Source organism: Orcinus orca, chromosome 17 (genome assembly GCF_937001465.1).
Source record: "Orcinus orca chromosome 17, mOrcOrc1.1, whole genome shotgun sequence".
In the NCBI taxonomy this organism is placed as follows: domain Eukaryota; kingdom Metazoa; phylum Chordata; class Mammalia; order Artiodactyla; family Delphinidae; genus Orcinus; species Orcinus orca.
In genome coordinates, this window is record NC_064575.1 from 4,877,427 (window position 1) to 4,904,183 (window position 26,757).

Genomic DNA, 26,757 nt, shown 5'->3' on the forward strand with positions numbered 1-26,757 from the left:
AGACTCACGTGAGGACCTCGGTATCCATTCCCTCCGAGCTCGCTTACTCCACGGAGCTCACACTTTCTGCAACAGTGAAAGAAACCGAGAAGCGTGACGTAAACATCTCTCCTGGCAGCAGACTCTCAACTTAGAAAGGGGAGGGAACCCACAGGGACCATCTCGGCCAACCTGCCTTCATAGCAGCAAGGTCATCGCTATCCGCACACCTGCTAAGCATTATACGGGACAGAAATGTTCAGTAATCAGGAACTGTACACGTGCCCAGATTTAACCCAAAGGAGAAGTTCACTGTTTCTCATAGTTAACCTGTCTTCATAATAATCACAGGTCCTGATTATTCACGGGCAAAGCCTTGACCATGTGGTGTTTATGACGTAACTGCTCCCTTCTGGTTTTATTTTTACCTCCGTTTAGGTTTCTTATTTGCACTGTTTTCTTATTTGCACTGTTCTTTAAAATCTGAGATTCAAGAGGAAAATGTAAGGAGGGGAATAACCAGACGTTCGAAAGCTTTCCCCCGGACTTGCTGTCAGCACACCGTACCCCTTCCCCACGCTCTGAGGCCCGCACGCCAGATCACTTACCACTCGGCCCTGTGATTGTAGGATATCGGTGGGAGATGGGTGGGCCCTGCCCCTGCCTAGCTGTGGAACCTGGGGCGGCCCACGAAGGCCCTCTGGGCCTCGGTCTCCGCATCTCTACTGGTCCTGTGGCCTCGGGTGGTTTTGCAGATGGGATGAAAATGTCTGCGGTGCATGTGACCACAGTGCTGGCCAGCAGTAAGTGCTTTACGATGTTACCTTGTTTCTCAGACCCACAGGAAGGCACTCAGTAGGTCTGCTGAATGAATAAAAGGCCTCCCTTTGACAAACGCATACAAGGCTCAGTGCTTCCATCCTATCAGTTACTCACACTTTAGTGAGATTGAGTGTATAAGATGCTTCACTACCAACCAGCTGAGAAAGAAGGGAAGGTCTTATTTCCTCCGGGATGAGGAGAGAAGGGGCAAACTGCTGTGGGTGGAAGGCTTCCCTGAATGGAGTGGTCACCTGAGAGGCAGGGATGAGGACAGAAGATGGACATCACTAGTGAGGTGAAGCGGTTCTTCACTTGCTTTGCAGCTTGGCTGGGGACAGACCAATGCTCACAGATTCATCTACGGGACGGCTTGAAGCATGGTCAGACCCTGAGGAAATTGTGACTTAAATTCTTGTTTCTTGGCTCATTCTACAGATGGGACTGAGGACCAGAAGAGTATGTGTGTGGTTTAGCCAGGGTCCCTGTGCTAGTTCGTGCAGGCCAGGTGAGTTCATTATCATGTTTACTGAGCACCGGCCCGGGCAGGTAAGATGCTGGTCCCTGGGGCTGAAGGGGTGGGCAGCCTCCCATAATCTCTGCCCTGGTGAGATGCCTCTCTCCTCAGTGTCTCCAGCACCACAAGGGTGGCCGGAAGCCTCACCACTGTGCTGGCTGACATGAAAGTTACCGGATTCTAGACTTCGGTGTTCCGCTGTCTCAGTGCTGGCGTGATGCAAGCCCTAAAACAAGCCCCTTGTTAATCCCTGTCCTGGCAGATTCTTCCTAGGTTCTCCAGAGCCTAGCATCCTGAGGTCTCCGTCATTTGGGGTTTAGGGTGTCTGCTGGGTACCTGCACAGGTAGCGAGGTCTAGAGATTAAGGTTTGGGTTGGAATTCGGGATCTGCCACTGACCTCTCAGCATCCTTGCTAAAAACTGTTGCATCTCTTCTGCCTCAGTTTCCTCATCTAAATAGCGGGATTCTACGGGTACATGCCAACATTTATGAAATAGGGAAGGTGTGCAAGTTAAATGAGGTTAATACAGGTATTAAGGAAAGGAGGATAGTATGGTCACTACTACCCCGTAGGAAACTTCTGAGCAGACTGGGGAAAAACAAAGAAGGGGGCAGCCCTCTCCAGGAGGTAGAGGAGGGCGTGCTGTGGATCTCAGCCCCCGCCAGGTTACGCACCCCTCCACCCCCCGCCCCCCATAACGCGGAAGCCAGGCACATGAGAGCAAAGTAAATAATAGCTAGGGCTGTGATTGGTGTTCCTGCTAGCAATGTGAACTTCGGATCCTCAGCTATACCAAAGAAAGAGGGTTACAGCATGCAGACGATGTACCCAGGCAAACGTCTGGTTCTGTTTTAGTATAAAGTTTAGCAAGTCAGGGAGCATGTGCATTACATTTAATCAGGCTGAAGGCGTCTTTGGTGTCTCCATCCCATGGCTTTTACCCCCTTAGTCCAAAAGCTGAGCTAACTTGGTGCAGCCTAAACAGGTGACTTCCGCTTCCCCGGCCAGGGCGCGGCCGCAAGTCGGCCCTGGTGCCGGGGGGCGGAATGGGGTGAATGCGGGAGGATGGCTGGGGAGGGGCAGGCAGATGCACAGAGCAGCGGGGAGCAGGGCACCTGGTCAGAATGCCCCGAAGGTGACGAGGCGACCAGGGATCAACCCCGCGCTGCTCCGGGATGGGGCGGGAGGCCACCAGCTCACTCCTCGGGGGCTCGCGGCGCTCCCCCGCGCTCGTCCCCGCCGCCCAGGCTCCCGGGCTGCGCCGTCTCGAGCCCCCGCCCCGCCTTGACCTTAACGCCGCCAGCGGGCCTCGGCTACTCACCCGGGATGCGCTGCCCTCGCTGCGACCGAGTGGCCGGCCTGCTCCGCCACGGGCCTCGCGTCACTGGTTCTCAGCCTCGCGAGGTTCCGGGTTTATCCCCGCGCCGGCGGAGACAAAGTCCAAGGGCGGGACGGCCACGCCCGCGCGGGGGTGGGGCGCCCGGGGACCCCGCCCGCCGTGTGGGCACGCGCTCCTTTTTTTTCCCAGGCAGCCGCGTGCAGGAGCTGGAGATTCTGTCGCGGGGACCCATCGCGCACCTGGATTCCGAGCAGGAGAATCACCAGGGGATGTTTAAACATTGCGATGCCCAAGCTGCACCCGGGATTATTAAGTCAGAATTGCCGGCTTGGCAGGAGGCCCTGGTACGAGCGATTAAAAAGCTCCCCAAGTTGGGGATTGGCATGTACACACGGCTATATTTAAAATGCATACCCAACAAGGACCTACTGTAGAGCCCAGGGAACTCTGCTCAGTGTTATGTGGCAGCCTGGATGCGAGGGGAGTTTGGGGGAGAGTGGATACATGTATACATATGGCCGGGTCGCTTTGCTGTGCACCTGAAACTCTCACAACAGGTAATCGGCTCTACTCCCACATAAAATAAAAAGTTTAAAGAAAAAAAAAAGCTCCCTAGGTGTTTTTAAAGCACAGCTGGAGGTTGGGACCCCCGTAGAAGAGAACCAGGGGGCGGCAGAGGCGGAGTCCCTGCAGGAGGGGGCCAAGTCCAGCCTCTGAAGCCTGCAGTGCGGGGCACAGATACCAGTTCGGGTCAAAGTGTGACTCCTCCGCTTGGGATCAAGGTCTACAGCTTCGCTGGCCCGGACTTTGGCTTGTGGGCCTGGGGGAGGCGGGTGGGGGCGGAGCTAGCTGGGGGCCGAGGAGAAGCGGAAGAAGTTTGTTCTGACTAGATCAGGTTGGGAAAAAGAAAGCCAGCAGTGCTTCTGATCCAACCGCTGTTTATTGAACGTCTTCTCTGTGTGCAAATATGCAGAAGACATAGCAGTGCTACATCTGTCAGGGGAAAAAAAGAAAAAAAAAAAAGAAAAACATCGGTTAAGAACCTTAGCTAATCATTTAATATGAGTCACCACTGAAATGACTGAGGTTGGAGTTTGATGGGTGGCGTGAGGAGAAGAAACATCCAATTATAGGGTGCTGAAAGAAAAACTGGGAGTCGGGACAAGATTGCCTTTGGAGTTCAGCCAGGGTTGAGTAGCAGGTCCAGGTGTGCTGAACACGCAGAGGAGAGCTGGTTAGCCAACGTATATCTGGGACAGACCTGGGTATGTGAGGAACTGCACCTTTGTTCTTTATTCGACTGTGAGAAGAGCCAGGTAGGCTGTATAAGCCTGGAGAACGGGGCAGGTGTGTTCATTGGTTTCAAGTCAGCGAACATCACCCGAGGACACGTGCCGTGGGGGACCTCTGCATGGCTGGGGGAACCGCAAAGTCTTTTTTGGGGGGGGGGTGAGACACAGTCAGGAAGTGCACACCTGCAGATGATATAGACATGCAGGGTGCTGCCCCGGGTGCATGGAAGAGGGGCACCTGCAGCCTAGATGAGGAGAGGTAGCTGGGAAGAGCCTTCCCCACTCGGGGACAGAATGGGTCAAGGTGCGGGGGGGCACTCAGCAGGGAGTGAGAAGTTGGGTGATGGACACCAGGTCACACAGCCCACCTGCAAGAGCTCAGATCGGGGGACGTCGGAAAACGGCAGCCTTATGTCATCTTCATGGTTTCTCCGAGAAAAATCCTAGGCGGTCTTTCTTCTTTCTGGTGAGAAGTTCACAGCAGACCTCAAGAAAGAAGTCTCCAGCAGTATTAGAAAGCTCATTGAAACAAAACAGGAATGTAACGCAGTGGGGCTCCACTGATGATGCAGTTCAGGGAACTAGAGGCCCCGCCTTTGGAGAAGGCCTCAGTCTGACTTGGTGTGGGAACGCTCAGTGGATGACCATAATCCTGAAAACTAAGAAAGCACATTTTTTCTTTCCTTTTTTTTTTGCGGTACGCTGGCCTCTCACTGCTGTGGCCTCTCCCGTTGTGGAGCACAGGCTCCGGACGCGCAGGCTCAGCGGCCATGGCTCATGGGCCCAGCCGCTCCGCGGCACGTGGGATCTTCCCGGACCGTAACATGAACCCGTGTCCCGTGCATCGGCAGGCGGACTCTCATCCACTGCGCCACCAGGGAAGCCGTAAGAAAGTGCTTTTAAAGGGTCCTTTGTGGCAAAGGCTATAGGGACAGATAGTTTATGATGGCAGATGTACAGTAGAATGGGCTAATGAACGTATGAAAGAAAATGCTCTAACTTTATTCTTAGAGAAATGCATATTAAATCATTCCTTGCCTTCCAAATTGACAAATATTAAAAAAGAGAGAGAGAGAGAGAGAGAGAGAGAGAGAGAATGTCTTCATATGGAGGTAGTATAAGTTATACAAATCTGGAGAGCAAGTAGGTATCAGAAACTAGAAAGGTACGTAACCTCTCACCCAGTTCCACATATGGGTTTATCTTTACAAAATAATCAGATATCATTTGTTGATTACAGGAATGGAAACTGGCTACTGGGAGTCGGGGTTGGAAAGGAGAATTCTGATTGTATTGATTCATGGAAGTGTATTACCCTTTCTGGAAATACATATAATATATATATACATTATATATATATTATTATATATAATTATATATATAATATATATAATTATATATAATAATATATATTATTACATATATATGTATATATACATATAATACATATATTATTAAAAAGAAACTGATCATTAATTTCTAAGAAACATGTGCAGATGGAGTACTCTACAGTCATTTTAAAAATAAAATCATGTTCTCAAGGATATAGAAAAATACTCTTCACATAATATGAGTTTAAAAAGCATAGTATAAGACTAAATATATGATACGATCCAACATTTCTATGAAAACTGTATTTATATGCATTAGAAATGCTGGTAGTGAATTCACCAGCATCTTGATATTTTTTATTATCGAATAGTGGAATTTTGGTTGGTTTTTATTTTTTCTTTGTGTCTTTTTGTATTTTCCAAATTTTCGATTATGTGCATGTTTTTATTTCATAATAAAGTGTTTCTCAGAACATACATACACAGACATTTCCATTCAAGATGGCAGACAAGCATTTTCTGCCAAAATTCCATTGAAATGAAAGGGAAGATGTAAAAATGTGAATACAAACAAAGTAGTGCTAGAAAAAAAGGAAAGGATCTATCAGTGAGGACTGACTAGAGGTCGGTAAGCAGATGGATCCCATTTCCAGAAACCAGAGCAAAAGATACTTAACCTAAAACACACCCGTGGCAGGCACTACAGAAATGAGTCATTCTTCCCAACAAAACCCTGAGTAACTACAATTCAGTAAATAAACACGAAAGAGTGGAAATAGGACACAGGGTATCCGGATGGAATAAGAGTCTTGATATAAAAAACAAAACACTGAAAGTACTGAAATAAAATATAGAAAAATTATTTTGTAATTTGGGGCTAGGCAAGCGCCCACCCTGAAACCATCAATTATTGATCTGACTCCATAAAAAGTGCAAACCACCACACAGTAAAAAAATATCATAAGCAAAATGACAAGCAACAGACTAAGGAGGCAATGTTCTCACATAAAGAATTGACATTTGATAATTAGGCATAATTTAGAGCATTTCTCTAAACCACTCTGAGTAGGGCAGTAGGAAAAATGGGTAAAGAAATGCACAGGAATTAATAGGCAAATAAATTACAAATGACTGAAAACATCTGAAAAGATGCTAGATGTCACTAGTATTCAGGAAAATGCAAACTGAAAAAGAATATGCTCTTTTTAATCCATTAATCCATTAATCCATTTTTAATCCATCCAGGAATGATGAGGGTGTGGGAACACAGGTATTCTCGTGCACTGAGTGTGAGAGCAGATTCTGATGTATCCTTTATGGAAGGTGATTCGGCAGTAGTTCTCATGCCTTTGACTCTGCTCTTTCACATCTAGGGATCGATCACATAGGAATATTGACACTTGTGCATAAAGAATTCTCACTGAAGCTTGTTTGCAATAGCAAAAAAATAGAAACTCCGTTAATCATGGTGTAGTCATATAATAGAATTCTATGAAGCAACAAAAAGGATGACGTTAGAACTCTATATACTGACAGGGAAAGATCTCCACGGTACGTTAAGTGAAAAAAAAAAAAGTACAGACTTATCCCATGAAAGTTAAATTTAAGATTGCACTGTGTGTGTGTGCGTGCGCGCGTGTGTGAATACAGATGGAAACACTTAGAGCAATGGGTTTGAGGACACACACCAAACTGTTCAAGTGGTTACCCCTAGGAGGGGACCAAATTCAGTGAGGGCCATTAAGGGAGGCTTCTCGCTTTAGGATATAGGTTTCTTTTTTTTTTTTAACTTAATTTTTACTAGAGTATAGTTGATTTACAATGTCGTGTCAGTTTCCGCTGTACGGCAAAGTGACTCAGTTATACATATACATATATCTACTCTTTTTTAGATTCTATTCCCATATAGGTCATTACAGAGTATTGAGTAGAGTTCCCTGTGCTCTACAGTAGGTCCTTATTAGTTATCTATTTTACATATAGTAGTATGTGTATGTCAATACCAATCTCCCAGTTTAGCCCTCCCCCCTTTCCGCCTTGGGAACCATAAGTTTGTTTTCTACATCTGTATGTTTCTTATTATTAGACATTTTACAAATGTTGTGCATTATTTTGTAATCTTAAAAACCAAAATACCGTTTAAAATGGACGTACTGTCTGTTTAGAAAAGACTCATTTTAAGAACAGATTGTCAACACAACATTGTAAATCAACTATACTTTAACTAAAAAAATAAAAGTTTTAATTCCAAATCTCCAGAAAAAAAAAAAAAAGAAGACCAGGTTGCCTTTGGGAATTACTTTGTAAAATAGTGGAAGAAGTCTAGTCAACAGGTGACACATTCAAACTATATTAGTTTTACCAAAATGTATTATTTTGGGATACTGTCTGGATTTGGTTAGAAGGAAATTATAAAATTCTCAGAGAAAAACAAAATTAGCTTAGAAATAGATTTGTTTGTTCCATGGCAAGAGGAAAGCAGTGTTAGCTGGGACAGAAGTAGGAAATGGGTGTATGTGAAAACTTCAAGGAGGTACGAAGCAATGTGGGCTGATTTTAAGGGAATTAATTTCCAGGTCTTAAACCCCACATGTGATCTTTCCTAAAGTGACTCCTGTGAGTGGGTAGGAAGAACAATACATATAAACAAGTAACCCAGGAGTTGAAGGAGGCGAGGGACAGTTGTGCTGACACATGGCTGGGGAGAGTAACCATATACCACAGAAACTCACAACTTCCCCTAAGACTTGGGGAAGACAGTGATAGGACAGGGCACATGACTGGCATTCCCTGTGTGCTGCATTTCTCAGGAGGGCTGGTCACACAGCAAAACACTCTTCATTCCACCTCTCACAGAAAAAGACAAAAAGAGGGGTTGTTATGAGTTTGTTCTTGCGCCTCTATTTATCCCAAGATCACTTTTTTTTTTCTGAGTAATCATAGCGTGAGTGTCATGGTGGTGAATTAATGCAGATTTGACCTGGTTTGCTATGCCAAGGTTGCTTGAGTCATGTTGGAAGACAATTCAGACACAGCCGGTGTCTCACGACACGGATAAGTTTTCTCCTCTTCATTCTGCCTTTCTGTTCTTGGATTTCTTTTCCCTTTTGATTCTGTCTTTGGTCAGGAAACACTGCTGGTGAAGGGCATTAGCTGCCTGTATTGACTATTGATATACGATCAGATCGGGAGCAAGACAGGCAATCTGCCTCCTACCTCTGCCCCCAAAGCGTTACTGAAATATAATTTACATGCTATAGAATTCACCCATTTTAAGTGTACACTTTGGGTTTTAGTAATTTACATAGCAAATTTACATATGCAACTTTCATTAATTTAGCATATTTACGTAGTTGTGCATTATTGGGCTGCCTTCCATCACCCCAATAAGTTGTTGGAAGCGTTTTAAACCAACCATCTGGCTGAGATTTATTGTAGGGGATAACACGGATGATATCAATTCTGGTCCCAGCTGCACTGTATCTCTCTAGGGCAGTTCTCTAGAGAGAACTCCCTCCCCAGCTCAACCCTCTGACAGTGTATCCTTTCTGGGATTCTGGGTTCATGTGGATGTTTCCCAATCCATCCTCTTGACTTTTACAGGCCCCATGTTTTTGTCTTTTCTCCCCACTCTGTGACCACCTAGGAGACCCAGGTACACATGGCTGCCCCACCTCCTGACAAACGCCAGCATAAGAGAGGCTTAACTCTCAGGATTTTCACTTTCTTATCCTTATCTATCCTTTTCAAAACAGTTCTACCAATTGGTTTAAAATATTAAAAAAAATTTTATCCAGAATGTTTAGATCCATATCAGAAGGCTTTCTCTGGACATCTAGTCCCTCATATAAACAGAAATGGAAGTCATTATACTCATCCTTAAAAACTTTCTTTTTTGAGTTTTGAAATAATATTCAGAATATGCCAGGAGTCTTCAAAATGGGTGTATGTGAAAACTTCAAGGAGGTACGAAGCAGAGTGGGCTGATTTTAAGGGAATTAATTTCCAGGTCTTAAACCCCACATGTGCTCTTTCCTAAAGTGATCTGCCCGGAACTAGACTGTGCTCTGATGGTTCTCCTTTTCCACCTTCCCTCATAATCGAGCTGGTCCTGTTGTACAAAGTCTGGGGGTACTTCTCACTCTTTCTGAACTTTACTCATGTTTTGCCCTGGATGCAAACCCCTCTTGGATGACAATTAGATAATTCTAAAATGGATAGCTCCTGAGGAAGAGATGCACGAGGGCAAAGGAAAGCGAACACAGAGCTGAAGGGGGCAGTGCCTTTTCATCCAGGTGGCCAACTCATGACAACGCTTCCTGCTTTCTCTACCTTAGTGCTAGAATTTAGAAGTGAGGTTTTTTGTTTTTTGTTTTTAATTTTATATTGGAGTGTAGTTGATTAACAATGTTGTGTTAGTTTCAGGTGTACAGCAAAGTGACTCAGTTATATGTACACATGTATCTATTCTTTTTCAAATTCTTTTCCCATTTAGGTTATTACAGAATATTGAGCAGAGTTCCCTGTGCTCTACAGTAGGTCCTTGTTGGTTATCTATTTTAAATATAGCCGTGGGTATATGTCAATCCCAAACTCCCAATCTATCCTTCCCCCCCATTCCCCCCTGGTAACCAGAAGTTAGTTCTCTAAGTCTGTGAATCTATTTCTGTTTTTTAAATAAGTTCATCTGTGTCTTTTTTTTTGGATTCTGCATATTAGCAATATCATATGATATTTATCTTTCTCTGTCTGACTTACTTCACTTAGGATGATAATCTCCAGGTCCATCCATGTTGCTGCAAATGGCATTATTTCATTCTTTTTAACGGTCGAGTAATATTCCATTGTATATATGTACCACATATTCTGTATCCATTCCTCTGTCGATGGACATTTAGGTTGCTTCCACGTCTTGACTATTGTAAACAGTGCTGCAATGAACATTGGGGTGCATGTATCCTTTTGAACCATTTTTTTCTCCAGATATCTGCCCACGAGTGGGATTGCTGGATCATATGGTAGCTCTATTTTTAGTTTTTTAAGGAACCTCCATACTGTTTTCCATAGAGGCTGTACCAATTTACATTCCCACCAGCAGTGTAGGAGGGTTCCCTTTTCTCCACACCCTCTCCAGCATTTACTGTTTACAGATTCTTTTGATGACGGCCATTCTGACTGGTGTGAGGTGATAGCTCATTGTCGTTTTGATTTGCATTTCCTGATCTTGGAGAAGTGGCTTCATGTAGGCAACGTCCTGTGGGCCCAGCAGTGCATCTCCCTCTGGTCACCAGGGTTACGTGCTCTAGGGGTGCCCTTTATGCAGGCTGCGTGGGCCCTTCTGTTGTGGCAGGCTGACTACTGTGGGCAACTAGTTAATTGCCGGGCCCTGACTAGTGTAGAGGCTGCTGGCCCACTGGTGCGTGGGGCTGGGTCACAAGGTGGCTGGCTTTGGAGCCCTGGGAGGGTCCTGGGGCTAGTGCTGGCCCGTTGGTGGGCGAAGCCAGGTCCCAGAGTGACAGGCTGTGGGGCGGGGGGTCCTGGAGCTAGTGTTGGCCTGCTGGGTGGGCTGGGTCTTGACATGGCTGGCTGCAGGGCCACTGTGGTCCCGGGCCTGATGCCCACCCACTGATGGGTGAGGCCAGGTCCTGGGGTCTCTGAGCTGGTGTCAGCCTGCTGGCACGTGGGACCGGTCCTGGCACTGATAAACTAGAGGGAGGATTCCAACGTTGTGCTTCCCAGCACCAGTGTCCTCGTGGTAGAACGAACTCCCAGAATGGCTGCTGCCAGTGTCTGTGTCCCCAGGGTGAGTCCCAGTTGCCTCCTGCCTCTCCAAGAGGTTCTCCAAGGTCAGCAGATGGGTCTGACCCAGGCTCCTTTCAAATTACTGCTTCTGTTCTGGGTCCCAGAGCATGTGAGGTTTTGTGTGCACCCTTTAAGACTGGAGCCTCTATTTCCCAAGCCCTTTGGCTCTCCCAGAAGTAACCCTGCTGGCCTTAAAAGCCAAGTGTTTTGGGGTCTCATCTTCTTGGTGCAGGATCCCGGGACTGGGGGGCTTGATGCAGGGCTCGGACCCCTCGCTGCTTGGAGAGAACCTCCACGATTGTAATTATCCTCCTGCTTGTGTGTCTTGACAATACTGCGTCTCTGCCCCTCCTACCATCTCCTGAGGTTCCTTCTTTGTATCTTTGCTGTAGATCTCTTCTGCTAGTCCTCAGGTTGCTCTCCTAATGGTTGCTCTGTAAATAGGTGTAACATTGGTGTGCCCATGGGAGGGGGTGAGCCCAGGGTCTTACGACTCTGCAATCTTGGCCACTCCTCAGGATATACAATTTTAAAAGTTTTAACAAGTTTGAAGCCTATTGACATATACCAATTTTTCTTTAACGTTTTTATATTGTCTTTTTTTTCAATTGCTTTTGCAATTACCATTTTAGGGTTTTATCATTTTAGTCACTTTAGTAATAGATTTTGTAATTAATATTGATTAATTTGTAAAACTTTAAAAATCTGCTTCATCTAGCAAGAAACAATGGACAAAAATAAACAGAGGAACTATTCAATTATCAAATACAGTAAAGCCATGGTTAGAAATTAGTTTTGAGTTAAAGGGCTTCTACTGAGTTAGGTCAACCTCCCTTTAATGATATAGACAGAGTGCTCATTTTAGCATTATCTTGGTGGCTCCAAACTGGACCAGGTATCCAGATAGCTTGTGGCATAGTCACACAAGGGAATACTAGACAGTAATGACAAGGAATGAACTACTCTGGACACAATCTGTGGACGCAGCTCACAAACAAAATGTTGAGCAAAAGAATGATACACACAAGTAGATACTGTGTGATACCACTTATATAGAATTCAAACCAGCAAGATTTATCTCTGGTGCTAACAGTCAGAACAGCGGTTACCTAGATGGAGTAATGACTGAGAGAGGGGTCACAGGGGGTGGTCCTGGGGTGTCCTTTATCGGCCACATCATGATCCGGGTGGAAGTCACAGAGATGAGTTCACTATAAAGAAAATCTATCAAGCTATACACACTGGGTGTACTCCCCAGAATGTATGTTCTATTTCAATAAAAAGCTTACTTTAAAAAAAGACATCGTGCTTCTTTTACCCAATTGAAACCATGGCCACTCTTTCACATTAAATACTCTTTGTTTTACCTGTCTTTTTACTGTTGCTGATGACGGTGATGATTTTCAGGTGAATATTTTTTCACTTAGCGTATCTTTTAGCCTTAGCCTGTGGAGAAAACACAGCTTAGTGATATTTTTATGCCAGGTCCCACCTTGTTAAGGATTTGCATCCTTCTGCAGCCTTTTTGGCTGAAGAAATCGCTGAGAAGCAGGTATACTTTTGAGTCTGATCATATTTAACAAGCTTTCACTTGAGCTTGGTTTCCTGTAGCATCTCTCATTTACAGCAGGACTGAGGTGGGGTCTGAAACGCCAAGTGCCCAGAAGATTTTCTCGTCGAATTGCAAAAGCCAGTGCTTGGTGGGGACGCTGTGGGACCGCCCGCTGGCTTCCAGGGGTGCAGGTGGGTGCAGCAAACAGCACCCCGAGGCGGTGGTGCTGGGGAGCCCGGGCTGAGCACGTGGTGCCTCTTCCTGTGCCCACAGCTGGGACACATGCCTACCGCACGCCCAGGCTTCCACCACCCCTACCCACGTCCTTCCAGCCACTCCCACCGCCTCCCAGGGGGCCAGCTCACATGCAACCAGAGCCTCGGGGGCCACGGCAGCCAATCTCTTTGCCTTTAGGCTTAACTGATCCCTTGAAAGTTTAGCAGTAGACTCACGTGTTCTTCAAGAGATTCATTCACAGACAGCTTCCATATTATCAAATTCATAATCCTGGGTTTTGCATATCTGCTGCCACAGTCTAACCTCTACAGTTTGAAAAATGACAGTAGTAAAACCTGGAGAAGCACCCCTCTAGGTTTATTAGGTGCAGAGCGCCTCTGTCCCAGAGTGGGAGGACCAGCAGGGCATCCTTCATCCTCTCTGCGACCCCAGCCACTGGCCGCTCCTGGTGAGTTGGGAGCCCAGCCTGGCCTCTGCTGAAATGTGGCTGTTCCTGGGGAGGGGGGTTCCAGGGTGCATGGGAGGGAGAGAGAGAGAGGGCAGTGGGACACAAGTGACCCTGGACCCCGGCTCAGCAGAAAGGGAGGAGGAAACTGCCTGGCCGGCTTGTGGATGGAGGCTGACAGCAGGCAGTCCCATCAGGTGACGACGGCACAGATCCCCACATGTCTGTTGATCTGTTCCATCCGTCAGGGCCAGTTGGGGAATGTCAGCATATACGGTGGAAACTGCAGTGAAGTTCGAATGCAGGAAGGTCCACAGGCGATGTCGTCCGGCTTTGACTTGGGTTTACAGGATGTTAGAGCTGGGAAGGATTCTGGAAATCAGTTAAATCCAGAAGTTTTCTACCTGTGGTTTTGCAGACGTGACTTAGGTGCTGTGGGACCCTCACCACCCAGCCAACTAGATCAGGTACGTTTTGAGCCTCTTCTATAGTCGGGAACAACAAGTGGTTCTGAGTTTGGGCCCCGAACTCAGCGGGGGCAGGATGGAGGTGCAGCAGCCCGGACGAGACCCGAATCTACCCCTCCTGGGCTCTGTGACACTGAGTGACCTGCTGCTGGACCTACTGGAGCTTCAGTTTTCTTCTCTGTAAAGTGAGCGTCACAACATGTACTTATTCTGGTTGTAAGAAGTAAATGATGATAATGAAAAATAGTCAAAGCTAACACTTACCGAATCCTTGCAACTTGCCAGGTGTTTTTCTGAGTTCTTTCCGTGAATCACTCAGTGAGTTCTGTTACGGACAGGACACTGTAGTGCAGAGAGGATGACTTGCCCAGAGTTACAGTTGCAATTGGTGGTACCAGGGCCGGATTCCAAACAGGGCTACCATCTTGATGACAGTGTTCTCCTGCCTCTCGCCATGGGTAATAAACTATGGAGAGCTGTAATGTATTGAGCCTGGACTGTGTACCAGGCACTGTGCTAAGAGCTTTCCATGGATGCTTGCAACGCACCTCCTCCAGCAGTGTTTGGAGTTGTGGTGTGTTATTACTCTCATCTTACAGGCAAGAAAACTGCAGCTTAGTGAGTGACCTTGGCGAAGGTCAGCTAGTTGGTAAGTTGGGAGTTGAACTTGAACCAGCCATCACATGGCCTCTCTTGCAGGAGATCCAGCACAGTGTGTGACACAGGGCGTCACGACCAGCTTCAAGGACCCTCGAGTGTGAGGATGTACAGGGTCCTGTGCTCGGAGGGCTTTGTATGGACTTAGCGTAATGCTCTGCCTTTGCTCTCTTCAATTTGCTCATCATTTATCCTTGAGCTTGTGTGTTGTGAGTTGAGTTTGATAGGACAGCAGAGTGTGTGCGTGGACACATACAGTGAGCAGGTAGCTGTGTGCACGCAGGGCTGTGGTCCAGCTCCGCCCACATGCACAGTGGGTGGTGCACAGAGAGATGACTCCGAAGGCATGTGCTTTTGCTGTGGGGCAGTTTGGGGTGCACAGGGCCCAAGAAGGTGGCTGGGCCTGGACCTGGACCTGGCCTGGTGGTGGCCGCAGGGGATAGAGGGCTCCACACGGGGGCAGTGCCAAGAGCCAGGGTGGAAGGCTGGCTTGTCCTTTGTCCCCAGAGTCTGTCCCTGAGGCACCCACCTGAGCACCAGAATAGAACCTGCTGTTCTGTCTCGCCTCTTGCTTCAGGGAGGGCTTATTCATCATTCCAAGACGTTTCTGGAATTCTTGCCAGCTAACGCCTAAGGTTCATCCTAAGATGATCTTCTCTTCTAAGAAAAGATATTCTCCATTTTCTTTTTTTGCTTCACTTACCTTTCATCGTTTTTCTTCCAAATTCTGCAAAGTTACCCTCAAATTCTCCTATTTTCCTTTTCTCTTACTGAGTCCGACTAGTGAGTCAAAAGTACGTTCAATAATCTCACAAATACTTATGCTTTGCACTTAGGTTCTCGATAAAGATTTATGACAAGAATGAGCCCTAAATAAAGATTTTCCAGATGGGAAGGGATCCAGATAATTTAATCATTAACCTCCTTTGCTTTTCAAAAATGGGAAACTTCATGTTTCAAGAGTCTAAAGTCATTTTTATCTCAAGCAGCTGTTATTATTAGAAAGTTCTTTCTTAGGTTAAGCCCAAAATCTGCCTCCTTTCCAGTATCAAGAAGAAAAGGCTACTTTAAGAAATGAACTTACGTAAAAGAAAGTGCTCTCAATTTCCAAACCCTTGGAAGATTCTAGTCATCAATTTCAGAACCATCACAAACTTCTCCTATCTCTTCAGCCTATAAATTTTTTTCAAGTATTTAACTAAAAAATGGCTAATTCATTATTAAATACTGTTTTCACATATTTTAATTTTTAATATTTTTACTATTTTTTATTGCATTGGATTATGAAAACTTTTGTAGGATGAGAGTCACTATCAAGTATAATATTATTCTGTTGCAAAAATGAATCTTCACTTCTCAAAACACGCCCATGAAGTATTTTAAGTACGGGGAAAGGGTGAGGGGGGCCTTCACATGTAAAGTACTAGGGTAACGGGTGGTTTGAGAACTTGGTGGAAGGAAATAATAGAGGCGACCAAACTTTGGACACGATAATCAATTCAGTTTTGCTGCTTCTGTTGGACAGAATTCATTGTTATATATGAAAACTGGGAACAGAGTTACATGGACAGCTGTTATATATTCTCAAATTTCAAAGATACTGAAATAGGAAGAGAAAATGCAGTGCCCACCAGGAAATCGTTTTTAGGTTCAACTCCACATTCAGACTCAGGGGACAGGTATCTGCTCCTAGGTGGAGAGGAGGAACTGGGGAGGGGGTCCTTCCCTCAGTCCAGGTAGCACCGGGCACAGATGTCAGGAAACTTCTCAGGTGCCAGCTCGTAAGTGCGACGTCCCTCCCCATCAGGTCCTTAGAATTCATTCACAGCTCCTCTCAATCTGAAGCAAGGTACCAATCATTGGTCCTTTTCATCATGAGCAACGTCGCTTAGAAACGTGTTTGACATTTGACTCTTGCCAGGTTACCAGGGGAACAGAGCTAGGATGTCAACCTAAGGGAGCATTCTCTTGAAGAAAAACAAAAGGTTGGTTAACCCTTTACCTACAATACAAATGAAAGATAACAGAGAAACAGACTATGCAGTTTCTAGATACAGTAAACCTAGGAGATGAGAAAGCCAGACTTCCAACAGCATTAAAATAGGCAAAACCCAGCCAAAGCCGCTATGTGGCCGAAAGTTGTCACAAAGATCTTGTACCTCACTTGGTGACTGTCTTATTCGCCACTGTGTTTCTAGTGCCACACATAGGAGGTACTCAGGAAATACGTGTGGAATGAATGAACAAGTGAATGCCTGAGAGACCATCCTGAGGCCTGACAATTGAAAATAAGATGGGCCCGAATTAGAAGGAGCAGTACCCCTCTTGGCTGCGCGAAGTGGAAGGTGATGCCCAGTGAGGGGGTGTGGACCAGTTTACTTAGAGATAAATGGCTGTTCAAAAGCCACTACTGGGGGTCAACCCAGGTGACAAAAATATGTCAATGCTCCTTAGGCATTAAGGAAAATTGATGGAAATTGATGGAAGTTTAAGAAAAATTTAAGTGGTTCTTCGAATACTTGGTTTAAGAAGGTATAGAGATGTCAAAATTTTACAAAGGTTTTACCTAAGAAATGACCAGATTTGGTTGTATAGCTGATTCACTTTGTTATAAAGCGGAAACGAACACACCATTGTAAAGCAATTATACTCCAATAAAGATGTTAAAAAAAAGAAAAAGGTTTTACCTACAAAACTGTTAAAAGAGAACTCATTTCCTGAAAGTTATTGCACTTTGGAATTTTTATCCCTCTTTTAGTTCAAAAATTTTCTCTAGTTTGTTCACCGCAAGTTAAAGTTTCTTTGCAAGAATATGGAAATATTACGTCCCCAATAATGGGATAGATCTTATGTGTTGAGTGTTCACTTTTTGGTTAACAAATATTTACTTTACTTGATACTTCTTTTTTTGGTTTTACCGTTACTCGCTAGCTCTTGACCTGTTAGAGGCAAAGCTACGTTGCTGTTCTGTAACTCAGCTCAAGAACATTTCCAAACTCGGAGCGTCATTTAGGAAAGTTTGCTGAGAGCTGGCAAGGTGAGGTGCACATTTGAACGAGTATATACTTTTTTAAGGGGAGTGCCTCCTATTATATATACAAATTCATCAGAGTTAAGGCTACTTTATTGACTGAATTATGAAAATAAGTCTCCTCCTCAAACCAGCAGTACCTAGTCTAATGTGTACTTTTTTTCTTATGGAATAAAGAAGTTAGGAATTTTGGGCATGTTCAGATGCAAACAAACGTGATTAGTTGTGGACTTATTTTGTCAAATAAGCAGATTCAATCTCCCTAAGGACCTTGATGTGGTCATCCAACTCCAGTAGGAATTAATAGGCAAACAGAAAAGTGTTATTTTTCTTCATTGCAAAACTGAAATGTTTCTTTACATCTGATGTTGAAAAATTATCATCCTAAAACCCTGATTTACAAGGTCATTACTTATAATGACGCCTTTTCTAAAAGTATCATATACTATTTAAAAATTAAATTAGTGCCAATTTGCATTAATATGTTTTTATTAATACATTATATTCTCTGAGTTCATTGGAATGGCTGCACTATCCTTATTTACCAAACTAAAAAGTGACAGGAAAAACTGTCAAATATATAATTTGAATGCCTAGGGAAATTATCAGTGTGCAAACCATGTCCTGGGAAGTAGGCTAGCCCTTGTGAAAGCCTCAGTAATCCTTGGTAGACTGGACAGCTCTAAGCGTGAGGAAGAGCTCCAAATGGTCTATCCTCACAACACTTGGTTTTATTACCGCATGTGAGGCTTCAGCTATAGGTGTTTCCTCTCGTTTTCAGTCTGAACTTCACCTGTTTTCTCTTGACCTGTCAACAAAGCCACGGAGGTGTCCATTCCAATGTTTCGGCAAGGGTGATCATCATGTCTGGAGATATTATTCTAGAGAAAAGCAGAGGAAAAAAATCAGAATCCTTTAAAAGGAGTCATAGTGACATCTTTAGGGACTGCCCTGGCGGTCCAGAGGTTAGGACTCTGTGCTTCCACTGCAGGGGGCGTGGGTTCCATCCCTGGTGGGTGAACTAAGATCCTACAAGCTACACAACGCAGCCAAACCCGCCCCCTCCAAAACAAACAAACAAAAAAGGGACATCTTTGTGAAGATTACTTTGAATTACACAACGTGCGAGTTGTCGTGATTCACACTGTGCACGTGTCACCGTTGAGAAGGATGGGTAAACACTGCGTCACGTGCGCTGAGCGCAGTCCGACAACCAGGGAGCCTTGAACAATCCCAATGCTCAGGCCACAGCTTAGCCATTTTTTTTTTTTTTTCATGTGGACTGTCTTTAAAGTCTTTATTGAATTTGTTACAATATTGCTTCTGTTTTACATTTTGGTGTTTTGGCCACGAGGCATGTGGGATCTTAGCTCCCCGACCAGGGATGGAACCTGCCCCCTCTGCACTGGAAGACGAAGTCTTAACCACTGGACCGCCAGGGAAGTCCCTTCATATGTTAACTCACTGCCTTCTGTGGTAAGACTGTGTATATCCTGATTTACTAAACTAACACATGGTAGCAAAAAGTAGAAAGAAAACCAGACCGATTAAAGCAGAATTCCTCGGGAGGGGGCAGGCATCTGTCGTTTTAAGTGATTCCAGTGGACACCCGAGGTGGAGAATCATTGCTTTAGTTTCTTGAAGAGAGAGGAACTGTGCCTTCGGCTGAGTTCTGCTTAGATCAGCTCAGCTCTGCTCAACTCAACACAACTTAGCAATTATTTATTGCTTGCATATTCTGTGTTAGGTGGAACAGGAAACTGTGTCCTGTCCTCAGGCCGTGTGTGCTATCAGCAAGGAGGACAGATATCATACACGCAGCCCACAGGTGTGGTGGGTGCTACAAAAGTAAGGGAGAGATGTGAGGGTTTGCAACGTAAGGGACTTTGACCTAGTTCAGCAGTCAAGGCAGGATGAACAGGAGGTGGTGTCTTAGAATCTCCTGTGTGCCTCCCTGTTCAGGGAATGCGTGAATAAACCCACAGGTCCCAAAAATATGTTGGAGAGGGTATAAATAGTAAAGAAAGTCCTAGATTTATTAATAACATAATTTCATAATAGTGAATCACCGGTTGTGTTTTCCACTCTGCTAGTAACTTACAGCAGGGGAGGAGTATATCTGATGGTAAGAGCTTAAAATCGTAATCAGATGAAAACTTTGTTCCAGAGTTTATTAGCTGTTTAATCCTATAAAAATGACTTACTCTGTAATCTTCAGATTCCCTAAGTGTGATAAAATGCATGCAAGGCTGTTATGCAGAGTCGGGCACATATAAGCTTCTGATAAATGTGAGATGTTGTTCCAGAGAAGACAGCGGGCCTGGCCTGAATCCACCCACAAAGACTCCAGAACTCTTAGCATGAAGGTGCCGGTGCTCTTTTACTAAAAGCAGTGAGGAACTTACCAAATATCCTTAATACTTTTCCGTCAACACACTCAGGTTTATTTGTCCTTTGTTTTCAAAATAGAGTTTTACATTAGCTGAACCAAAAGAATTCACCAAAAAACTTGGTGTTCTATTTGTTTCTCTTGAAGTTAATAATTTGTACTCTGTAAGACCCAATAGTTTCTAAATTTTCTCAGTGTCTGGAGTAACCAAGCCCAGATAGAAACAGTCCAATAAATTACCCTTGAACTATTTAAATATTACTTTTCCTTTATCATTTAAAAGGTATGAGGTTGCTTTCTGGCAAAAGAGGAAGCAATGATGAGACAATTTGTTCACACATAACCAAAATGATAGAGAAGTCATTATTAACTTACTCTTTAAGGAGCAACACAACATGCAAAAGTGTGGGCATTATCCAGTAAACCTGTTCCTCTAAAATAGCATTTAAAACTTTTGGGGCAACATATTCCTGCTCCAGTATAGGCAGCAGAAGTGGATCCCTGGAATGAAAACAACAAAAAGTTATGTTGTCAGAGTGGTATTTTTTTTGCTGCCATCGTGAGCACTAATTATTAAATTTTAGATATCAAGTTATTAACTTGATAATTAAGTAGATTACAGTAATTAATTAGATGTCATTAATTAGATGTCTCTAAATCTGCAAACCCAATGTAAATATCAGGAACTGCCTTGTGCTTTCTCTCATGACCAACACTGGGACCAGTGCTGATACATTTAATTTTTTAGAGTGAACGCCTGGCCTTTATTGATTTTCTGCTCTGTGATGGTCTTCACCTGTGGAAGGAACGGCTTTGAGATTTTTTTTTTTTGTATTTTTCTTTTCTCTCTTTCAGTCCAAACATCAAGCAATTGTACACTATTAAGAAGCAAAATTGCAAAATTTTATTACCAAAAGGAAACATCCCCTGAGCGTGTGTCATGTGTCTTTATTTTAGGCAGACTATTGTTACCACGTTAAGCAGACTTAGATGTTTGTGAAATCAGTTGGAGTTGAGATGGGATAAGCATGTAATAAAGCTCCCATTAGTCATTACTTTGACATTTTTACTTTTATATTATGCTTCTCTATTATTTGAACCACACTGCCTCAAAACTTCTATTTATCTCAGCTGATTATTGAAAGCTGATTGATTTCTTGTGATTAAATATTGGTAATTAGTCTTTATATTTTTTCTCCTAAAATTTCTTTAGAACCATAGCCTAAAGGGCTCCAACATTTATTAAAAAAAGTTTTCCAAAGAAGAAATACAAATGGCCGACATGCACATGAAATTGAGCCCATGAAAAGGTGCTCAATCATGATGCAAAGCAAAACTGCAATGAGATGTCACCTCATACCTGTCAGCTGGCTATCATCAAAAAGACAAGCGATAACAAAAGCTGGTGAGGGTGTGGAGAAAAGGGAATCCTTGTGCACTGCTGGTGGGAACGTAAATTGGTGCAGCCGCTATGGAAAACCATACAGCGGTTCCTCAAAAAATTGAAAATAGAGCTACCATATGATCCAGCAATTCCACTTCTGGGTATAAATCCAAAGGATTTGGCATCAGGATCTTGTAGCTATATCTGCACTCTCACGTCCATTGCAGCATTATTCGCAGTAGCCAAGATATGGAAATATCCTAAGTGTCCGTGGGTGGATGAATGGATAAAGAAAATCCACATACACAGTGGAATATCATTCAGCCACGAGAAAGAAGGGAATCCTGCCATTTGTGACAACTTGGAGGAAACCTGAGGGCATTATGAAAAGGGAAATAATCTAGGACAAACCCTGTACGATACAACTTGTACGGAGAACGTACAGGAGCTAAATTCATAGAAATGGAGAGCAGAGTGGCGACTACCCAGCGCCGGAGGTTGGGGAAATGGGGAGATATTGATCAAAGGGTACACACTTCCAGTTACAGCATTAACAATTTCTGGGGATCTAAAATACAGCTGTGATTATAGCGAACAGTATTTTGTTACATACTTGAATGTAGCTAAGAGAGTAAACCTTAAATGTTCTCACCACAAAAAAGAAATGGTAATTATGTGATGAGATGGAGGTGTGAGCGAATGCTATGGTGGTAATCATTTTGCGACATATAAATGTATCAAATCAACACATTTGTACGTCTTAAACTCACACAATTTTATATGGTGATTATGTCTCACTGAAGCTGGAAAAAATATAATCTATACATCAGTGTTCATTTCATACTCTAGCAGTTAGGATTATTCATCTTTCTTTTTCTAGAGACTTTGTTTTTATCTTTTATGAACTTAGGAACTCCACGTTGATACGGGCCATCATTTAATATCACTGTTGTCATTGGCTACCATGCCACCTCCTCTTGGCTGGTTACATTTATTCTGTGGCCTTGACCCTCTAGCTTTTGCAACTAATGTTCTGTTAAGTTATCAGCAAAAGTTTCTTAGCAAATGCAAAGGTCTCATTTCTGATTTTATCATTTGAAACTCTTCTTGCCATTCACGGCTGTCCTTTCCAACCAGATATACTTTATCTCTGCCTAATTCCAGAGCTTTGAAACTCTTCTGTGTAGAGTTCTTTTGTAGACACACTTCCTTCAAATTTTCTAGAAGTCTATTTCCAATAATACTGCATTTTCCCTTTATGGCCATTCCGTCAGCTAATATGAATTTTTAATCCATTATTTTATTTAAAATATTTATTATAGAGAATTTCAAAGAAACAAAAGTAGAAAAGTATAATGAACAGTGATGTGATGGTAAATGGTGAACAATGGTTCCTCTGGGGGGGAAAATGTATTTATGGCTTCTAACCTCACCTGACTTGACTCTCTACTTTGCTCACTGTGCTAAGACACAGCAGCCTTCTTTCAGGTTCTTAAGAATCCCCATTTCCTTCTTATCTCAAGGGCTTTGTGCAGGGCACTTAGATGCTCTTCCCACTTGCTCTTTACCTAGTTAATTCCTACTTCTCTGACTTTTGGGACTCAGTTTTCTTTTCTTTTTTTTTGGCTGCTCTGTGTGGCATGTGGGATCTTAGTTCCCCAACCAAGGATCGAACCCATGCCCCTTGCAGTGGAAGCATGGACTGCCAGGGAAGTCCCCAGGTCTCAGTTTTCAGTGTCACTTCCTCTGAGAAACTATCACTGACTCCTCCTCCCCATTCTAAAGTATATGTCCTTTATTCTCTCTCATAACACCTTTTTACTTTTATATCACTTAATCACATATTATTATCAATTCTTACTAACATTGTTATTTAAATAATAATGTTAGAACAAAGAAGTAGAGAAACTAATTCTTAAAGAGGAAACTTACTTCAGTATAACAAAGGTCATATATAAAGCCCAGAGCTAATATCACATTCAATGGTGAAAATACAGTTTTTGATTACAGTTTTTAGCCTGGTTTTCTACTAGACAGCAAGAAAATTTTAAACGAAAAGGAAAGATCCGTGGGGGGTGCTGGAGATTACAATACTTTTGATAAAAGGAAGAGGATTGTGAGGCCGTCGTTTCATTGCTGACACGTTTGTGGGTCACTACTGGGGAGGCACCAGGGCCCCTGACGCCAGGCAGATGGAATCACAGCTCAGCTCTGTCTCTGATTTGCTTCATGACTTGGTTTCTTGTCATCAGTAGAGTGGACAATGTTATAGTACCTACTTTATTATAAAGATTATATATAATAATGCTGCAGACCTCAGAGTCCTGATCTGTGACTTAGTGGTGGCACTGGGACTGGGGCCCCTCCTCCGCAAGCTCCTTCCTTGAGCTCACCCCAAAGACCTTCATCTGTGAACCTTTCCTGTCACACTGTTTTTGCTTTTGCAGAATAAGAACTGATATTGATTCCACTTGTTCTGTTCTAAAATACACCTAGTGGGGGCTTCCTTGGTGGCGCAGTGGTTAAGAATCCTCCTGCCAATACAGGGGACATGGGTTCGAGCCTTAGTCCGGGAAGATCCCACATGCCACGGAGCAACTAAGCCCATGCGCCACAACTACTGAGCCTGTGCTCTAGGGCCTGTGAGCCACAACTACTGAAGTCTACGCGCCTAGAGCCCATGCTCCACCACAAGAGAAGCCACCGCAATGAGAAGCCTGCACGCCGCAACAAAGAGTAGCCCTCGCTCACTGCAACTAGAGAAAGCCCACATGCAGCAACGAGGACCCAACGCAGCCAAAAATAAAATTAAATAAATAAATAAATTTCTTTTAAAAAATAAATTAAATAAATAAAATACACCTAGGGATCTATATATAATCCCTAGGTTATATTCTCATTAGCTGGTGGTGCATTATAAAGAACAAATCCTATGGGGCCCCAAAGAAAAAAGGAGGCGATAGAAATTGAAGGAGAAAAGTGAAGAGGAGGTTTCAGAAGGTAAGTGTCCCAGAGCCGGGAGTTGATCAATGTTTTCTGAGTGAGTAAGTAAGTGTCTTCTACGTTTGGAGCATGGATTGCCAGAGGGAAGGACAATCTCTTGGAGATTCTGCTATCAAACCGAGCTGTGTGCACCCTTTCAGATCATGGTGCAGAGGATGAGAGCGACTTTGACTCCAAGTCCTGGTGGGTTTGGCTCCGCCTATGACCAGTTTCAGGATCTTGGGCAACTTACACATTCTCCTCACTCCTAAGTTTCCTCATTTGTAAATGGGGAGGGTGATGACAATATACTCCCAAGAGGGCTGTGTGTGTTTTATTAAATGAGTTATTAGGTGCCTATAGTGCTTAGAATAATAGCTCCTGGTAATATCGTGTTTTGTCTTGTCCTGTCTTCACCCAGTTTTGAGGCCCTGGCTAGAGGCTAGTCCATTCCCCCTCTTGATCAGCTGATTAAGTCTGCACCCCAAGCACCTCCCTTACTGGGCTCTCACTCTGTAGACTACCGTACACCTGTCCTAATCGCCCAGGGTCAGGTATCAGATGGCCAGGGATGCCCTGTGTGGCCCAGATCCTGCCGACATGATTCAGATCAATCCATCCTAAGCCTACTGGTCCTGCCTCACCTGTTCCTACTTGTGGAAAGCACAATAAAGTCTCTGGTCCACGTCCTCTGTCTCACCTGCCTCCTGACCAGCCTGGTGTTTCCCCTGGTGGCCCTGCGTGGCATGCCGTGTTCTCCCCAGGGAACTGTTAGTCGAGCAGGACTGTGACACTATTTCTGGTTTCTCTGCTTCATCTGCGTATTTATCTTCCCTGCACCTCACCCAAGGCATATGGTCGAAACACCACTCAGCAGCTAGACCGTTGTTAGAGTGCATGGAAACTGCACAGCAAGTAGCTGTTATTATTAAAGTATTTATCGATATTTAGTGTGAAGTTAAAACGAATATCCACAGGCTAAATCTAAGAGGAAATTTAGTCTAGAAACATGCTTAATGCTTCTCCCCTATCCTCCATACTTTCTACCCTCAGTACAGGCTGACAGTGGATGTACATTGGGATCATACAATGCAGAGACTTAAGTTAAAGCTGAGTGTCATATTGAAGATCATCTGGTCCAATCTTTTCATTTTACTGATAAAGAAACAGAGACGTAGAGAGGACAGGTAACTAGGTAAATGAACAGCAGAGCCAGTGCTAGTTCTAGTTTCTACTGACCTCTGATGGCAAATGAGTCACCAGAAGAAAGCAGCTGGGCAACAACTCAAAAGGCTCAGCAAACGCCCACTTGCATTGTTTTCTTCCGCTTCCCTTTCTGGAGGCCACAAAGTCAGATTTCTGACATGCAGAATCAAGCGAGAGGCACACAGAACTCTCAGAGGAAGTGGATGACAGATTTTCTCCTCTTCTCGTTGTAAAAGCATACTAGATGCAATGCTTTTCTTGGGCATAGAAACGAAGAAGAACACCAATCAGCTTACCTGATCAGCAACTCTGTAGACGTCTTGCCTGTTGCCACAGTTACGTGTGTAGGCAAATACTTTCACATCATCCTTTTCTTTGATCATTCGACACGTTTCCATGTTGCCTTCTTCGTTAACGTCCCATAGAACTAAAATGGCTCCAAGGCTGGCAAATGTTATGGCCAATAACCTCCCAAGTCCACTTCCAGCTCCTGTTATAAGGACAATCTTTCCAGCAACATTCTTCTTCTTCTTGGGAATTATCCTGTAAACTAAAGATTCTAAAATATAATATAGAAATTTCCCCCAAAATATGGAGGTGTCCAAAATTGTACTCATGTTAATTCACTGAAGAAAGGAACGTCTTAATTAGGAAAGAGGTAACTGATAAATTCATGACATTATCACAACAACTGCAAAACACGTAAAGCACTTAGTCCAAGGGAAATTACCTTTGAGACATCAGTTCTTCAAAATACAAATTTCAGCAATAACTACTACCATCTTTGAATGCTTAAATTATATAAATAATGAGTATGAAAATATTTTATGTTAACAAGAATCTTTCCAACTTACAGGGCGCTTTCTTACAGGTAATCTAGTTTGACCTACAGGTAATCTAATTTGACCTACAGGTAGATTGCATGTTACTAGGACAGCTTCATAGTGAGGGACATAAGATCTTTGAGTATCGACTTGCCCAACATTATGTGACTTGTACACCAAGACTTCGGATTCTTAGTCTGGTCAGTTTTCTATTACATGAACTCGATTCATGATCTCATATCTAATAGAAATTTGCTTTTCATTAAGAAGTTGTTCAATAACGTAGAAATAATATTTATTGTAATACAAATAAAGTCTTTTTATGTTTTCACATGACATTTGTAATATCCCTCTGAGAGAGTCAAACCAGGTACAGTTATTACTGGTTTATAGTGAAAACCTGAGACTAAAATGATTGAGTAGATTTATTCAATGTCACATAGGCAGCTAATAAAATAGGGAATATCTGGATTGGGGACAGAGGTCTTCTGAGTGCCCAAGC

The 26,757-nt window shown here is 43.8% G+C and overlaps 1 protein-coding gene across 1 annotated transcript; it reads right to left on the bottom strand.

The window, feature by feature from the left end:
• Window positions 1-18,102: 18,102 nt before the first annotated feature.
• On the bottom strand, window positions 18,103-26,048 carry LOC101289971 (short chain dehydrogenase/reductase family 16C member 5). Its single transcript, XM_004275034.3, has 4 exons — window positions 25,728-26,048; window positions 21,687-21,691; window positions 20,235-20,360; window positions 18,103-18,351 (listed from the first exon to the last, which is right to left on the bottom strand). The coding sequence occupies exons 1-4, from the start codon at window positions 26,046-26,048 to the stop codon at window positions 18,282-18,284; spliced, it is 522 nt and encodes a 173-aa protein (XP_004275082.2). The 3' UTR covers window positions 18,103-18,281.
• Between the last annotated feature and the right edge of the window lie 709 nt (window positions 26,049-26,757).